The sequence below is a fragment of the Papilio machaon genome, chromosome 8, assembly GCF_912999745.1.
Source record: "Papilio machaon chromosome 8, ilPapMach1.1, whole genome shotgun sequence".
NCBI lineage: Eukaryota > Metazoa > Arthropoda > Insecta > Lepidoptera > Papilionidae > Papilio > Papilio machaon.
Window position 1 is genome coordinate 5,025,261 of NC_059993.1, and position 19,868 is coordinate 5,045,128.

At 30.4% G+C, this 19,868-nt stretch overlaps 1 protein-coding gene across 1 annotated transcript; it reads right to left on the minus strand.

The window, feature by feature from the left end:
- Nucleotides 1-2,694: 2,694 nt before the first annotated feature.
- LOC106718394 (corticotropin-releasing factor-binding protein) lies at nucleotides 2,695-18,681 on the minus strand. The gene is made up of 7 exons (XM_045679004.1): nucleotides 18,311-18,681; nucleotides 10,787-10,889; nucleotides 9,727-9,887; nucleotides 9,086-9,281; nucleotides 7,706-7,881; nucleotides 3,775-3,883; nucleotides 2,695-2,901 (listed from the first exon to the last, which is right to left on the minus strand). Exons 1-7 carry the CDS (start codon nucleotides 18,377-18,379, stop codon nucleotides 2,747-2,749), a joined length of 969 nt encoding a protein of 322 aa, XP_045534960.1. The 5' UTR covers nucleotides 18,380-18,681; the 3' UTR covers nucleotides 2,695-2,746.
- Between the last annotated feature and the right edge of the window lie 1,187 nt (nucleotides 18,682-19,868).

Here is a 19,868-nt window from a genome sequence, read left to right on the forward strand (position 1 = left end):
TTTATTGAATAGTGTTCTGTTGTATTTATTTTGTAGTTGTGAATGCTACGTTAGTTTATTTGAATTATCTCAATGTTGTTAAATTAATATAATAAATGCATCTTTTGTTGAAATATTCACTGCATTAAATGTTTATAATTGAAATGCTTTGATTAACGTTTTTATAAGTATTTTCAAGTATTAATTTAGTAGAAAATATACGAGTAAGGTATAGTAAGCCATAGGTAAAGTTAAAAATCTTAAGTTAATGTTGAATGAACTTAATTTAGAATTAAAATTTAACCGAAGCTCAAACTATGAGATATAACTGACACAGTAAAAAAACTAATTTGATTGAAATGTTGTTGATTGATTAAATTTGAGAAATTTTAATCGAAATACATTTATTATAAGAAAACAAAAGAAGACAATTGATATCGTAATATGTTACTAACATTACTTTAGGAATTTAATTACTATTGTATTTCCGACAAAAAAGTTCCAAATCGACAAGGGATATTATTTATTCACATTTCTAGAACTGTCGAATCTTGTAATGAGATCTCAAAAAAATGTTAACAATCATCTTTTAAAAAAAAAATAGACAATACTACAACAGACCGCTTGGCTTTATATTTTTCATTTGAGCTTGAATGACTTAAATGTTCTCGTTTTCGTATTTTCTTTAATACTGGCCTAACGAGTGTTAACAATTTAATATCTAAACGGATCCATGATTTTTCCTGTAACGTTTAAATTTTTATGTTGTAAAATAAAAATAATAACAGTTAGAAAAGCTGATTTTAATATACTATGCCATAATATATAGATTAGTGTTTAGAATAATTTAAATACATAGATTGAATGTGATCGATATTAGATTATTTGTATAAATGTCTAATATTGTTAATTAAATTTAAGCTGTAAATTTTATTTTGAACACAAACAGAGCGTTGTTAAGAAACTGCATAGCTGAAATTCAAGATTTATATCTGCATACTCAGAATAACTAAATGTTACAGTAATAGTAAATTATTAATTAATAAATGTTACACAATAAATACTTATTAGTAAAATATATTTGTCTAATCTGTATTATATAATTCAAACTTTACGGATGCTCGTAGTTAGCTGTGAGCAAGTATATGCAGGTCTATTCGATGAGAGCCCACTGGAAAAAAGCAGCCAAGCTCACGCATTTGTTCGCAGCGCTTCGTGAGAAATTCTGAGCAGCTGTAAAGTTTGAATGTATGAAAGCACTATACATTAGGTGTATAATGCAGTAGAGCGTATAACTCGAACTTCGTTAGAAAAGTAATTGTTCAATGTTATTTGTGAAACGCTTGCAGTATGATGTGCGAAATTTGAACGTAAAATGTAGACACTGCTTTAAATTAGGTGCTAAATAATGTATATCGGTGTGCACTTATTCATTTTACCTTATTGAGATTAAAAAAAACAGAAATGCGTTTGACATTGGACAATATATCCGTTTTATATTTTGTATCCAAATGGTGTTGTAACCGATCACTTCTTAGAGTAAGGGCAAGCTTTTTTCGCGATCAAACGAAACATATCGATAAATAGGTGTTTTAGAGAATTGTGTATTTTCTATTGGCAGTAAATGGAAAATGAATACATTAACTTTTATGAAAGGAATCGTTTAATACTTTGAATGTCGCGCCGTATATAAATTTGAAGGCATGCTTTGAAATACAACTTGATACCCATAGTTTACACGTTGTTTCTAAATAGAAATAAAATATTAAATTAATAGATAACCGAACAGAAATAAGTCATTTTTTAAATTCGTTTGTACAGTCCCAGTAAAGTTTGTTTATCTGTTGAAAAAGGAATATTTTTATCCAAATATTGTTAGACATTAGTTGATAATTTGCTTTAAATATTTATTATTATTATCTCTATCCTGAATAAAATTGTAAATGAAATTGTTCGTTTCACTTTCTCATTACCTTTCTATTTCAAAATTGCACCCGATATTTTTAAATCTAAGGAAAATTACCGAAAATGGTTGAATACTTTCTTTAAACTGCTGCCATCTAGCGTTATTTTAAGTAGTGTCTAAGCTGTAGTATTTTGTGGTTAAGATTTTTTACTACAAGATGTCGTTTGTTGTCTCCATTAAAAGTCGCCATTTTGAAATTGTATCTGTTAATACCAATAGAGGATTATTTCTTATTTAAATAATACTCACACATATTACTTTCTTTAATAAAGATAAATGAAACTTGCTTCGATGAAAACCAAACAATATCCATATTTGTCTATGTTATGTGACTCTGTAAAAACTACTTTCGCTTCATACAAAAATTATACTCTGGGAATTCAGAAGAGGTTTCATGAAATAAAACATCAATAGGAAGAGTAAAGATTATATTTATTGGTTCGGGTTATCTTAGTACAGATGTTCACATAAATATTTTGACTAGAAATACACGTATACGTCGAGCTGAAGATTAATTTACGTACTCGTACAGTTACACATATTAAAAAAAACATTAACGAAAACTTAGATAACTGTCATTATTTTTGTTATAAAAGTCATATCGAAATGCACTGAGTTACTATAATAATAATAATTTATATGTTTTTTATGTATTTCATATGTTTTTTTTTTTATTTTTTTTATTTACTACATCAAGACATTAAAACCACACGAAAGCCTAAAATTACATCAGTACACGGAACCATTGTTACGTTACATTTCGTATTATGAAACTGTGTACAGAGAGCTTTTAATAAAATTTTATTTTTTTACGCTTGGAACGCAGATCATATCGGCGTCTTCGATATGTTCAAGGACCAAAGGACTAAAGGCGATTGTCACGGAGTTTTTGTACAGGCCACTGGACACCAAACGGACGACGGTACTCTCGCAGACGATGAAAGCGGGTAGTTGACCTGTAACGTAAGTCGTATGTTACGATCAATATCCGATATTCTTTTGATAATGTACTCAACTCCTATTGTAATTCGGGAACTATTGTTTGCATTCGGATATATCGGTTATTTGCAACAAGAAAATCTTCGTTTATCTATCGAGATAATATCATACAAGGTAAATTATTAATGTTTTTTACCATGTATGTAAAAATATAAATATAGTTAATTCGTTATGAAAATGTGTAATAGAATATTAAATTAATCACATTTATTCCTCGAAGCGAAGAAAAAATATTAAATCTTATCTTTAAAAGAAGTGGACACTTTGAAACTTAACTTTCAGTTTTCTATAAAGAATGTTTTTATAAGTAAATTGAATTTTACCACAATTCAATGAAATTGAAGTAAAGCGGATATAAAAAAATGTTTTAACTTAACTCTGTATTAACTCTTTTGACGACCAACCAATAAGTATCACAAAGAAAAGCAATTTTGCAGCTGTGTAGGATTTTTATCATCAATCATCGTACACGTCATCACGTCTATTGACATCTGCCTTATCAAGTTGATCCCGACAGATCCTTAGTTCAAGCATCAGTCCGTAAAGATTTAAAATTACTTTGTAGATGACTCTTCAGACTGTCGATTCAAATTTCATACCATGGAAACATGGAACAAATTAGGTATTAAGTACAAAAATCTATCTTGATTATGTACTATCTAGGATTTGTAAACTTGGGGGCGGGGAATTTATAAGTTTATAGATTATATATAAATTTGGTACACTTTAATTAAAAATATCCCATGAACCTCATTCTTCTTAAAGAAACTAAGGCAACAATACTGGTGGTTTTGCTAAACAGTGCAAAAACGTGGCTTAGTGTACTTTACCTGCAACAGAGTCGAGTCCGCAGATACTATCGATCACCTCCATGTTCGTGTAGTCGAGGCCGGAAGAGCCGCCGATGTCCACGTAGTCAGTTAGACCCCGCTTCTTGCACTAAACAAGTAATTTGCAAATTAATTACCCAATAAAATAAACAAATTATTACTTAGTTTTTTCAAATTACCAACGATTTAATTTTAAAACGGAAACGTAAATAATGTCATTTTAGATACCATATTAAGGTTGTCGGTTACCATTTATGTTCGTTATTTTCCTAATGAGAGTTTGGTTTTGAGAAAGTACATATTTTGGAACGAAGCCAACCTTATCTGAGGACATTACATTCAGTTACAGTCATTATTAAAATATCATATAATCTGTGTTGTGAGCAATAGCATATTGGATCGTGGAAAGTTCATTTATTACCTGTGTTGTGAGCAATAGCATATTGGATCGTGGAAAGTTCTTCTCTCCAGTTAACATTCTCCGAAAATTATTGCCTCATGTACTTACCGTGCTGGAACCTAAATGAAACGTCAATAATATTGATATAACTTTAGAATTGGGACAATGATTTCGAATCAGAAAAGCTTTTTCTTAAGAAACGCTCACAAAATTACTTATAAATAATTATAAGTATCAAACGAAATGAAGCTAAAGTAATAAAGAATAAACACCCGGTAATCACAAAGTTAAAGCCAAAGTGACATGTTATATTAAGAAGAAATATTGAATTATTTTCAAAGAAATGTTAATGATAAAGAAAATATAAATTATATTTAAGTACATGTATATTATAAAACACCGCGGTTCTTTTTGTTTTACCTTTTTCCTTAATCAAAGATCAGAAAGATAAACTTTCACCTGAATGTAGTCAAATTTACTTTTCTTTGCTGTGTGAATTTTATTAAATACATACGAGACCAAATTTATTTTACGGCTGGGAAATTAATTTGTACGTTAAAAATGCTACTACAAAAATGCGAAGTTATCGAGGGACGAACGCTTTTAGTGCAAATTTAAACACATAAATATTCATCGGGACATCAGACGCATAGGGATCAATCAAAATTGAGACTCTTTTTCAATCTATACGAGCTCATGATCTACGAGTTAATTTTTAAGAGAGTTTTTTATTGGTAGACTTATTTTTGTGTCTAGACAATAAACTCTACCTAATTTTATTTGATTATTTCTAGTATTCACTTAAGACTAAATCATAACAGAAATAAGGAATACAATATAGCTAAAATTAAAAAATACAACTTAAAAATCAAGTTCTATATATTTTTTTAATAAGTTAGCTAGACCACGATCCCATTCTATGTTAAGTGATGGTGTAGTCAAAATATGGCAAAAGAAGTTTTGTTCTTAATACATTGTTTTGAGAATACAAAACGCGCGAATTTGCTTCGTTTGTTCCAACTAAAATCTACAACTTAGCAAGTGTTATTGTTCGTTCAGCCACCCACATTAGATGACGCTATCTGTCGTGCAAGCTAACTAGTTCACGACATTTAGAACAAAGTAAAGTGGCGAGGGTCGCTAAGTGGATAGATTTTGCCGTGATAACTGGCAGCTTTAATTACACTCTAGTTGATTTCACAAATTCGTACGTATTAAGCATAGGAGTGGAATAGTCGTAAGAGGTATAAATTATGATCGGATTGAAAAAAGTTATTTTAAAAATCTACTCAAAACTGCGTTTGCTATATCAACAATTAAAATGTACTTGGTTTGATACTAACTGCGGGTTTCCACTACCGCAATACTTAACATGTAAAAATAGAGATAACAATATATTGTATACAGTTGTTTCAGCAGTGGAAATTGACGGTAAACTTCTATCTACGAAATAAACATCATCCATTTTTAAATTAATTGAGTGAATGTTGTTTACTCAACTATCTAAAGAATTTCACTTACGTTTTTTGTAAAGCATTATATTATTCAAAGTGTGAATTAGGTCAGAGCGCAGCCGCTGATAGCGGGTGTTGAACTTCCAAGCAAACATATTACAAAGCTTATCTTCAACTTTCAGCGTTATAATGGCGTAGAAACTTTAAAAAATTCATGCACGATAGTGTGACGAATATTATAATGGTTTTGGTTGGAAATCTTATATATATATAAAAGAAAGTCGTGTTAGTTACACTATTTATAACTCAAGATCGGTTGAACTGATTTAGCTGAAATTGATGGGGAGGTAGCTTAGAACAAGGAGACGGACACAGGAACTTTTTTATCTTGTGTGCATTTTTTTATTCCGCGCGGACGGAGTCGCGGGTAAAAGCTAGTTATTCATAATTTTCGTTCCAATCCAAAGTGTATTTACTTTAACCATAGTCAAACTGCACACTTTTCACTTAAAGTCGTACATTAAATAATATTTTCGGAACTTTAATATTTCTTTCGCTTAATTGTATATTTAGTTACATCATTATTTCACAATACACAATTTTTACAAATTAACTAAAAAAAATTGGAATAATCTAATGATAGCAGTATATGGAATTTGTAGTTCCTTTATTTAATTTAGGCATTACATATAATCTATAACATAATCTAGATTAAAATACTAAGAAGATCTCTGTACAATCTCAATTAAATGAACGATGCTACAATTAGTTTAGTGGAATCTATATGAATATAAAATAAAGAGCGATAAGCTAAAAGGCAAAGGGTTCATGAAAGGTTTATTAAATTTAACGTCGACCGCGATAGGTCTCGGTCGCTTGCGTCAACTAATTTTATTAACTTATTTATTGATATATTGGTTTATAAGGACTGAAAATAAATCGCTAAAAATGTTTAAAGATTTAATGCTTTAAAAAAATGATTCAAATAAATACTTTCTCAAATATTTTTGTGTTTATCACGTACATATATTGTACATCAATGAATTTAAATATTGTTCTCGATTAAGGCTCTTTTATCATGGCTTTTTTTATTATATCATAAATTTTATGGATATATACGAACGTTCACTTTGAGTTCTCTCCACCTAAACTACCATATTTACTTCAGGTACATAATATAAAAACTTAATTAAATTAAAGAATTTATTTACTTCGTTTTTAAATCTATCAAAAACTATTCTTGACTAGTTGTCGCCAGCGACTCCGTCCGCGCTGAATTAAAAAAACCTTAATTAGTAGCCTATGTGCTCTGCCAGGATATGTTTAACATCTATGTCAAATTTTAACTAAATTCATGAAGCCGTTCCGAAGATACCTTCTAACAAACATCCACCTATACAAACATTCGCATTTATAATATTAAGTTAGAAGTAAGCTAAGATTATATAATCCGTGTTTTCTACCAATAATTAGGAATACAGATCATATAAAATAAACATGTTTAGTTAAAGTTTCGAAGTAATTATTTTGTTCAAATAAATCTAATTGAATTGTTATTGACATAAAGTATTTTGTAAATTTGTATATTAACTGTAGCGCTTCCCACAAAATTAACAAGATTAATTGGGCGGATAAGCCCGTTGATGCGCGGAACTTAATGAAAATTTGTTGGAAAATAATTATGGAAATTTACACAGAATTACCATCGCTATTATTTCTAATATTATAAATGTAAAAGTTTAAATGTATGGATGGATGTTTGTTTGAAGGTATCTCCGGAACGGCTCAACGGTTGTTGATGAAATTTAGCACAGATATAGAAAATAGTCTGCTACTTGTTAATTTTTTTAAGGTCGATCGCAGTTGCGGGCGACAGCTAGTTAGAGATAAAGGTATTAGGCATGCATTTGCATTAAATTCATAATTTTTCTTTAAAAAAATGTAAGTATTATTCTGTGTCATAAAGTTGATCATATAAAGGTATTTTTGGTAAAAATCAAAAAGAAGTTACAAGCAACCAATGTAATTAAAACCGTAAAATTCAAATATATTAAGTAAATAAAAAAATAGGACTTACGAAATGAATAGTCCCAGTCTCAAGGTTCAGCGGGCTACTCTTAATGGTCTGTCCAACATCGAGGGACAACACTCCTACGGTGGAGGGTGCTATCGCCAAGACGGAGCAATTGCCGGCTTCACCGTGATTGCGGAGAGTGTACACACCGTTCGGTTCGAATACCATTATGTTGCAAGCTGAAAAAAAAACTTTTATTTTTCTGTTTTTTTATATATATGTTCTCTCTTTCTCTCTCCTTCTTTTTTCCTTTCTGATGCGTTAGTAGGTCTATTTATTAAATTAACGCTGTACTTTCAATTTACGTCAGCATACTAACAGTAATCGAAATAGAACATTTGCAAATTTGATGGCAAGCTAAAATCTACCCTAACCCACCCCAAATAGATTAAAAAATAGAATGGACGAATTAATAAATTATATTGTTTAAAATAAATTTATAAAGATAACACTTGTTTCCTGAAATATATCGTGTAATTCAAATATGTTGGGTAAGAAAATATCGTTTCAGTGGCCATCGGATGGTGAAATTTATCTCGAGGGTAGCCATGTAAAAACATGGAAGCGACGAGATGAAAAATGAATACACATTCCAAAATAACATTGAAATATTGTTAACGCGCGATTGAATTTGCTATACCTTTTCATTCGTACTAAGTTATTAGAAACATACACTATGCTAACATCAACAGAGCAAAAAATCTATTCACAGCATGAATTTTGTTTCCTTCAGAAACATATTAGTTTTCATCTTGAAAGTAATATAAAAATATAACAAAACATGTTTCTAAAACATCAAAGGTACAAAGCTATTGTGAGTATTTTAATATCCTGTAATCGTACAACTTAAAATCTTACCAGTATATATATGAAGTATATATTTATAAAGACTAATTTTAAGAGGTATAAATAGACTTGAACATTTATCAAACTCTATCATACGAATTTAATAAGACTGCAAAAACTAAATATATTCTATACTCAATGACTAATAATTTGTACTTATAAAGCGTCAAATGAACTAAAGGAGGTAAATAGTAAATTTGTTTTTGGTAATCAAAAATTAGTAAATAACTTAATCTTCTTAAGCTGTGCTTAATTACCAATGATGGTTAGATACATTATATATACTGTAAGTTGAAAAGCTAAAAAGAAATTCTGAAGTAAGTATAAGTTCGTCGACCATTATTATGGGCTGTTTGATACTAGATCTCTTGTTAAAATTACTCGAAGGGTAAGCGGAGAAAAAAGCGAGCGGCTAGAACTAGTCCTATATGTATAAAACCTTGACGGGCTCGATTTTAGTCGAAGCTTACATCGTATTAAGTTTACGTGAATGTAGCCATTTTTATGTTTCACGAGTTTGAATATTCTTATACTTACGTTTGGAATTCTTCAAGTGGTGCACGGTGACGGCGAATCCTTTACCCTTGGCAGGTACCCTGTACTGTATGAGTGCGGCGTTCTGGCTTGATGTCAGCTTTTGCTGCGGTCGTTTGTCACAGGACTCCACAAGGCGCTCATCATTCCAGTCGTCCGCCGGCCACAGTTGCCCATTGAGTTCCCAGCCGTCCACCCACTGGAATATATACTCTATTAATATTTTATTATTGACTCATATTTTGACCTTTAGAACGATAAAAGAGGTCGTCATAATTGAATTTATTTTTGATTAAAAAAACAGATTGGTGGCATAATGATAAATGATATCATCATCATCATCATCATCATCATCAGCTCACTATACGTCCCCACCGAGGGGATCGGAGCCTACCCCAAGTATATACACAAATGATATACACGTTTGAAATCTGCGAGGAAATTAACTGAATTATATTCACCTCAACAAGTTGTGACTTTGTGTTCACTTGCTTTGTAAAACCGAAATTATTTTTGAATACCAATTTAAACCCTTAATAAGTAAACGACTCTGAATACGACATCTAAATAACCGAGGGTGTGATAGTAAGTATGATATAAAGAAATAAAGAGTAATTTTAATTAAAATATAAAAGTAATATTACCGCAACCAGTCCACCATTTTCACAAGGTACGTCCAGATAGTTGAAAGTGACTTGTATCTTCTTGTCCGGGTCGGCTATCATGTAGATACCGCACACAGAAGGTTCATCTGACGCCGACTTGAAAAATATTTCCCCTTCATCTGATGTCACGAGGAAACAATCTAAAGAAAAACAAACTGTTAAAGTGTGCACTAATTGAATACAGACGTTAAAGTTAATTATAGGTAATAATCACATAGATGTAAATTTATTGAGGATCATTAATTTTTACTTATTTCATTTAATATTTATTATTTTATGGTAAAATAAATAATAACTGGCTGTAAAATAATAACTATAAGTATATATAAAAAATGGAAAAAAAAACTGCCCGGAAAATTTTAAATTTGCTGGCTTAGCATAATTTTAAAGCGACCTTTAACCAAAATTACACTCAGAGTTATGAGAACACTATCATAGTTAACAGAATTGGAGACGAAGGTACGGTCTCAAATTAGGGAGAGTAAACATATAACTGAATATGTAATGTGATACTTCCCTAATATACATGTTCATGAGCGTAAAGAGATTAAACAAATATTAAACCCGCACTTATTGAAATGATATACCGAATACGTGTAATACATACATATTCAACATTTTTAAATATTAATTATTTCACATTGTACTTAAGTAGTAGTTCGTGAGTTGGTTGTAAGGTTGAATATTAGGGTCTACCTTTCATATAATGACAGTCAATATACATAATGTTGTTGTTTATAGTACAAACGTACTACGTAAACATTATGTAACTCATATGGTCTGACAAGAGAGGCATGACTAACACGTACATAGAACCTAAAAATCATAGGAGCAGAAAACGACACAAAAGAAAAGACAAGATCAGACTGCTACAGTCCGACAAGAATCTTTTGTAACTTTTTGATCTTAACAGAAGGTAATTTAGTTTTAATTTATGGTCAGATCAGTTTAACACATTTAAAATCTATACTCTTTATTGAAATAATTTACTAGTCAAGTTAGTCAAGTTACATCTATTATTTTTTACGTAAGTGCTTACCATCAGAGGGGTTGATCACACGATGATTTGGCTCGGGCATGCGGCGTACTCTCGGGAACCATGACAACTCTTTGTCATTGTTTATCACGGGGTAGTCCATACCCTGAAAAGAAAACGTTATTCATAATGTTGTATTTTAATCTCAATACGATACTAAATATTTTGTCAGTATCATTTTGCCGTGTTTATGTATAACATATGTTTTTACTCAGCATAAGAAGATTGTACTAAGTATTTGTAAAATAAATACATATTTTAAAACAGAATATTCTAATATATTTTATAAATCTCGTTTATACACAGAGAATTAGATTGATGATAAGAGACAATATTAATAATTTTATTAAAGAAAACATATACATAACTTAATTTGCATTTAGTGTACCCATACATTAAGTGCCTTAATTGGAAGTACCAAGTGGTAAGTTCAGTAAGCAAACATGCTGTTTAGAGCGGAAGTTTATAAACAATTTCAACGGTCACTTATTTAGATACGAGTCGACAGTTCGTTAACTCATCAGTTCCGGTAAGTCGAGTGGTATACGAGCACTTCTCGAGTAAATTTACCTCCAGCATTCTCTAACTACTGCATAAAATCTATTCTAAAGTTTAAAACTTACACACTTCACTTTGACATTTAGGTGGTACCAAGCTTACTATAAAATTACCTTCTTAATGCTTTAGAAAAAAGCTTAGCTGATATTAAAATGCACTGTTAGAATTATGTTCCATTATTTCTGTATTTTTTGAGCTCAATCTATGAGATATATATAGGCATTGTCTAGATGCGTTGTAATTATCATTTATTATCTCTTGTGAAAACGTCTTAGCAATTTTCTTTCCAACGTAGTAATAAAAGAGTATACTGATTCAATTATTATCCGTAACGATGTTGTTATTGACAGGTTTACGTGATTTTCCTTAACAAATACGATGTAGGATTTATTTTGTGTTAATATTGTATTGTCAATATTTGTCCATTGTAAGATTTTATTTTTACTTAGTATTATGCTGTCATATTTTATTTTTCTATAAATTCTATAAATTGTTCGTCAAAAATAAATAAGAAGTTTCGAAAATTAAATACCCTTACCCCCTATCCCCTACCCGGGGCCGATTTAGGATGTACACTTAGATAATTTCTATGCTTCATCATACGTGATACTATGACGCGTGAACTAATTTTTAGAAATTTGTTAGGTAAACTATTTTATTTTGTGTGCTTTTAAGGCATTAATGATGTATTATTATAGAATTCTAGAGAAGAAAATAGAAGCAAAATTTAAATAGAGCAAGTGACTATGTATTCTCTTAGGTGAAAATGGAGGAAGAGAAATAAGAGTTGCTATCGATGATATTGAAACTATTTGTATCCAACAGTAAAATGAGGATTGCTAACGATGACCAATGGATAAAAAATGATACTATTTACGTATATGAGACAAAACCTAATTATATAAGTGACAAATTCCCAAGGCATCCAGTGACTCGTTATAGTCATTTTCTAACATTTCTAGACGCATTTTTGTATAGCTTAGGTATTAAGCAACTTGATCTATCTTCATTGCATACTAATCATATTACGATCTTCTCACCAATAGATTGCCTATTTATATATTCTTTCGGCGTTTTCCTGACATTCAGTAGACGGGAAAATAAGCAAATAATATTTTGATAAAAGTTAACATCTTAATCTAAGAAACTTTAAATATGTTATTTATATACTTTCATATTAAGACGAAGTAAGTTTAAGTCTATTATTGAATGATAAGATCTTATTTTAGAAAGAAAAAAGCAGGCGGGTAACAGTGGTAGACGCCAGAAACAACAATATATGTTGCTCAAATGGGCCGACTCGACCACACAGAAGATATGCGTGAAGTGGAAGTTATTCCACGTTTCGTCTGATGAATTTGCGTTCCGGAGGCCTAATTTTATTCCTCTTTCCCGTCATTTTCTTATAAGAAAATTATGGGAAGGATGGACATTTGAGGAAGGAGTGGATGCATAGAAAAAGGAAATATTAATTTTCTGGCCGATTCCTCCTCCGTCGATTAAAGGTAGGCAATGTATCTTAAATTGCGGATGTTTATGGGCAGAGGTTGCTTGGCCATTTCGGCAAATTCAGGTGCCCACTTGTGCCTTTGCCACATAATCTAATATATAAAATTCTCGTGTCACAGTTTTCGTCACCGTACTCCTCCGAAACGGCTTGACCGATACTCATGAAATTTTGTGAGCATATTTAGTAGGTCTGAGAATCGGCCAACATCTTTTTTTCATTTTTTTTTTAACTGCGCGCGGACGGACTCGCAGGCGACAGCTAGTAATGTAAATAAAATAACGTGTCTAGGTACTTTAGAAATAGTCTTTATACACATCGTTCAGCAGAAACTATACCACTTTTGGATAAAAAAGCCAATATAGCTAAGTCACGTTTAGTTAATAAATGTCAGGAATACATTTAAGAGGTTTCATACTTTAGGGTGTGCTTCAGACATATTTACGACGATGTAAGTAGGCTGACACCCACGGGTCTGCGCCGACCACCCGTCAATGCTAAAGGACATAAATAACCTTTACAAGCATTATGTGACATGTCGAACGTATGAAATACTCCCCCAATACTACTGTATTAAACGAGGAAAATATTTCCTTCCAGTTTAGAAAAATAAATACTTAGTACAACACAGAAGTTAACGAAGTTCCTAACAATTAACTGCAGTCGCTTAAACAGTTCTTTAGTGTTATTCCTTCAAATCCATACTGAACAAAATGAAATTCGAATACATTGCGTTGACCGATAACGAAAAACCAATTTGTAAAATTATTGTCTGTCGATCAGTCAGTCTGCAAGGCTGCGTTTGTTTCGGGTATTTTTCGGAACGACAGAACCAATTTTGACGAGAAGGTAGGTGATGCACGCGGGCATATTGTCGGCTACTTTTTAAAATATCTGCGCTAACTAAGTCGCGGTCGACCGCTAGTTAAACATAAACTATATTCTCCCTATATGGCCATCAAAGGACACAAAGTCGAATTAGTTTAAGAAATATCCTTAGAAATAACAAATAAGAGTAGCCGGGAGAGGTAGACGGATATTACTGATTTCAATTTGGCATAGTCGTAACACACCTCTTCCACATTGATACATCGACACATCCAACGAAAATGCGTAGATGTCGACATTTCAAAATGCTTCCTCGTTAGGCCGTGGGGTAAAATTAAATAATTGTGATCTTGTGCTGCTGATTATATGTTTACTCAAGCTGGCCTTTATCAAGCCTGTAAGTCCTTTCATCAGATTTTATTCCGAGTGCTGAGTGATTTGAAATGTAACGACCGCAATCATCCCGCCATAATACGTGATGGGCGTATAAAAGACTTAGATTCTAAAGGAAACAATTTAAGATTGCTCGCTAACTGTGGAAAATGCTGTTATTCTTATTATTTTATATTAAAACTAACTTATAACGCTTGACATATTTGTTTCCTAACTTTTGTCAAGTTTGGTTAGCTATTACCTTAAAATAGACACATATAATATATTGTTATATTTATTTGTTTTTAAATATTGAATACGACAGCACTTATCATCAGGTAATCTTTCTTTCATAGTGCCATATCTCATAAAAATAACGGAAAACCCAAATTTTTAGCTTTTTATGTACTTAGATAGAAGTGTGCAAAATAAGACATAAAGATATTTAAGTATAAATATTTGAAACGATTTCACATATTTAAAATAATTTATTATAAATAATAAATCATTTAAGGTGCAAATAAAATACCTATATAATTATCTTCAACAAAGGCGCTTAAAATGTAATAAAATATAATTTGTGGTAAGTAGGGACTTTATTAAAACATACAGTCCTTTGATAATGTAGTTTGTGTCCCTCGTAATATTATCAAATTGAAAATAAGTGCTGGGATGAAAGGAAATTTTTACGTCAATGTATATTACATTGCTTTAATATTAAGGTTTTGACGATATACAAAAATGACAAGCATGTATGTAATATTTAAAACTTTGAAACCATCTTTTTTTAATAAACTTAACAAATAACTATTTAACTGCCACACTCAGTCTTTGTTGATCTAAGGACGTTCCTTATATGAAAAAGTTACTAAGCGTTGTTTTAGTATGTATTAAACGTCTACAAGTTTCTATATTTTACAGGGCCTTAGTATAAAAATATCAATGTCCGTCATACGCTTCGGTCCATAGTAAAAGCAATCTAATGAAACAACAAACATTCTTCTTTGTTTTCCATTTAGCTCGGACTACAAACTTTATTTTTCTTTTAAAATAGATGGTCGTACAAACCAAATTTAGAAATAAATCACACAAATAAGCGTAGTACATCATAGTATGTATTATATTAGTAAGATTATTATTATAAAAAGACAAGTATACTAAATATATGTAATTTTGTAATTCAAATATATTAATTTCTCTGAATATTCTTAACTAGTTAAATAAAAATTATGTAAACTTCGAAATTAATATTAAAGTCAGTCAAAGTTCAGAATGTTTTCGTTCCTTCTTCGGCAGATGTTTACATCGAATACCAGTAACCAGCTAAGACTCCCACCAAGTTTTGTGTTCATAACATTTTGTAAGGTTTCTTGAGGGGAAAGTAAGTTTTAATTGTTAAACTCGAAAAAAACAGCAGTAGTTAAAAAAAACTTTTTTAATCAAAGTTTGAGAAACTTACGTATGTTAAGGTTTATACGATATTAAAGATCGTTTCTAGCCGTGGGTTTCCACAGCCGAAAAACTAGTGTAAAATTTTTTTTTTCTTTAATTCTCTATTTTTTTCTCTCTTAATAATATGATTTGTTTTTCAAGTAGACAAGATCAGTAGTAGCCGTTCATAGAAATTAAGGCAAAAAAAAACAGCAACACCCCACGTCAATAAGGCATATATGTAATCAAGAACATTATAAGGCAGTCGCGTACTATATATGTTAGAAACGTATAAAACGAGATATAAACACGTGATGACAACTTAATCTCACATTTATGATAGTATTTATATATACAACCCAAAAATAATTAAGCTACGAGCTAAATTAAAAAGTTGTTAATTAAGTTGAAGGTTAGTGTGGCGCTAACACTTACTGTACTTTATCGAGAATTAACACGTCTGTGACGAAAGTAACATTTACATATGTAATTAAATTAAGCATGTTCGATATTTAAAAAATATTGGTATTTATAAATATGTTTAAGTATAGTAAAATATAAAAAAATACGGACTTATAATTTTATCGGTTAATTATTTTAATTTCTCCGAAAACCTGCAATTATTACTCAACTATTTTTTTAAATATGATGTGTTTTAGTTGGGTAAAAGTTCTGAAGAATATTTTTATTTAGTTCATTCATTTCAATTATTTAATTATCATTTGTTAAAAAATAGTAATCACAAGTATCAAAGTATACATATCAAATTAGAGATTAACTCTTCTATGCTATTTCGCATCGGCCAGCAACAAGTTATAAAGTCTTTTCTACTAGCTCTCTGAATAATTGCTGTGAAAGCATCGAACGAAACGCAACGTGTCTATTTCGCGAGTATTCTTAGGTAACATGCATTGTTAGTATTTTTCATATGTTACAATATAAAACGATATTAAAAGCCCCTTTTTAAAATATAATAACATTTAAATGGAGAAAACAAAAAAACTGTTGAGAGTACTTTTAATGTTCATTGCATTGAAAGAATTCAATTTTTATCTCTTGCGGAGATATGATCTTGTTTACTTTGCGATATTGTTTATATAAGAGTAACTACAACTTTATGGTATATCATTTTATTAGAATTGTTTGTCTTAATCAAACCTTACAATAATGTCTGATTTAAAAGCTGTGACGTGTTAAAATCTCAAAGGAAGAAATTAATTGTTTTTAATTTTATCATACTTCTATAATTTAAATTTTTTCATGAATTCCATAGGTCTGACTACATTAAAATGGGCGGATTTAAGAGCGGATTGCATTTATATTACAATTCATAAAAGAAAAAATTAAAAAGATATAATTATAAATAAATACAGATGTTCATATTGGTGGTAGTTGGCTTGTTACTTGAGTTTTAAGCGCGTATTGTAGACTTAATATGTTTAAGACACAAGAGAAAAGATCTTTTTCTACTTTACGTGATTTCTGTTATCATTTTCACCAGCTAAATTAGTTTTATTAACTTAATATCATTACTAAATAAGAATTTCATAAAGTCGAAGTAAAGAAAATTAGAAGCATTTAACTCTTCCATTTCCTCATTGTCAATTTTTAGGGTTTTGTACCTCGAAAGGAAAAAAGCGTATCCCTTATAGGATCTTTTTTTCAGAAACGCGTGGAGGTATCAAGCTGGAATTATAACCAAATACTCAGATCTACTGTCTCTTAGAGGTGTCATAAAATCAAACTTCTAAGACAACGCAATGCAAAAATATAGCAGTTTATGCTGCAAATTTTTGTCACTCTCAAGGGAACCAAAACCTACAGGGCACTTCCCGTAAACTCAGAATCATGATATTTGGTTTGGTTTGATTGTTCTATAAGACGTTGCTTAGTAGTTTTTCTATTTCCGAGCTGACGAAATCACGGGCAAGCATTAGTTATAAATCAGAAAATAGTTGGTCAATGAAACCGAAAACCAAACACATCATGGGAGTCGGCCCCACGTGGGTTTAAATAAATTCAATTTTTTAGACCTATTAGAAAATATCTAATATTAGTACTTACAGGAAAAAAATATTAAAAATTTGTCTCAATTTAATATCACATTCACGAATGTAATTTTAAAATTAAAATTAAAAAACCTATTTTATTGCTTCTAATATTACAGCGATGTGATTGAATTTATATGTTGCTGATATGATTACAATAAAAAAAATTATGCATTGTGTCATGAAAATTTTATTGCGATCATTGTGTATAATTTGCCAAATATTGTTCCGATAAATATGCGTTGTATATTTGATCGCTTTCGGGAAGTGTGTTTTATTATTAGAAATAAAAACATATTTAAATCCTGTGAGCAAGACGCCTATTGTAATAATATAACATGCGTTTTTTGTTCGAACATTTGGAACAATAAAATGGTACTTAAACGTCTTGTAAATAAGTATAGTATAGTGTAATTCAACTTTTGTCTTAAAATCAAAAATTACACATCAGTGAAACGGTACGAAACTGTATATAAAAAAGTCGTAATCTCTTGGTTTCAAGAGTTGCTGACATTAAGATTATGTATATATACGTGGTTAATAAAAAAAATTGGAAATTAACGACTTATTAAGTGGAATACTGTGTTAGGATTTATAGTTTTCGTTAAGATTTTTATAAATCTAAATTAAGTAATAATTTTTTTTTTGTTATAATTACGAACCAAAAGTATAAATTAAAAAAAAAAAGAGTTCAAACGAATAATTCGTAAAACATAAAATAAAATATTTTTTAAGAATCGGAATATTTTTGGATAGATAATTACTTTAATCAAAATAACTTACCGGTAAATACAGGCCAGTTATAACATCGCAGGCTGCAACCATCGCCAGTGCGTAAAGTATTACTCGCATTTTGATAGAGTTCGACAACTTCACTCCACTATGTTAGCAAAAGTTTCGTAAATCGTCGAGGGTTGCTAGTAGGGGCTGTTGCGGCGAGGTCCGGGTAAGTTGTGAGTAGGGGCGGGCTTACCCGAGCCTTTATAGGCCCAGAAAATGTTACTGCGCACCCTCTGATGCGCTTTCACGTTTCCTTCCACGTTCTTATTTCACTTCCTAACGCGCTTATACATTTTAAATGAGTTCGAGTTTCTCGTAGTTGCAAAAAGAATTATTTTCTTGCGCACTTTGTTTTCTAAGTTGAATTAAACTAATTTTTTTTATGGACACACTAATTTAGTACATCTCTCACATAAGTAGTTCGTGACTATGTTATCATTTCTTAGTCTAGTGAACGTAATACCATTATCTAGTATTTATTTAGCAAATATTTTGGATGTAACCGATAAATTATAACCATTGTATTCACTTTAAAGATATGTGGGAGTTTATACATTCTTTAACTGTATTCATAGTTCAAATTAGTTATTTCAAGGATTTGAATATGTACTAAGTAAGTCCACTAAACCTAATTAAATTTTACCGCTAGTATGATAAATAATTAAATCGTAGAATATTTCTTAGAAATAGTTATTAAAAAACTTTGTTAGTTTGGATTTAAATAAGTTTTCTCTCCTTAGTTGTTGTAATGGAGGAAAAATTACCGGATAATGTATTTGTAGGTGTCTCAGTTAATTTTTCGACCACTTCATCGTGGTAATATAGTAAAGTAACCAGTAGCGAACCAACTTAGAAACAGTAAAGTTATAAATTATTGTATCCTCAGGACAGCAAAAATTTATATAAATACTCAGGTATAGTTCAGTAAAAAAGTTGGTATTGAAAAACATTTTTTATAAATTTACATATGCATAAAGTAAAAGTAAATAAACAAAAACTCCAATATATTCATAGTCCTGGATTTATTTCCTATAAAAGGCCACATAAAACCTTTAAAGGTCAGATTAAAAAGCAGAAGACTGTATACTTTATAACCCATACAAATGATTCGGAAACTATCAATGTTTGTTTGGTTAATTTTTATTTACTTAGAAAATTGAATATATTCAATATTCATTAATATACAATTTTGCAAAAATTTATGTCTCTTAAAATTCAATACCTGACCATTGTTTGGAAACTAGAAATTTCTTTAATAATATAGTGCCGGCTTTTTCTTTGTGACATGAGGAAATTTTTAATACGAAATGTTATTTTTCTTTACGAACAAAAGTGACAGGAAAATCTTTTAAAAATTAAAAATTTTGTTCAAATTGTTAGTATAGAATAAATAATTTTAAAGGTTTCAAAAGAATTTAAACGATATGAAAAACAAATATACGATTCTGCCAAGTTTAAAAAATATTACTTATAAATTACAATTTACTTAGTGCAGGCGATCGATAATTTATTAATTAATGTAGAAGGGTAGAATTTGCGTGGCAAATTGGCGAACACAGAA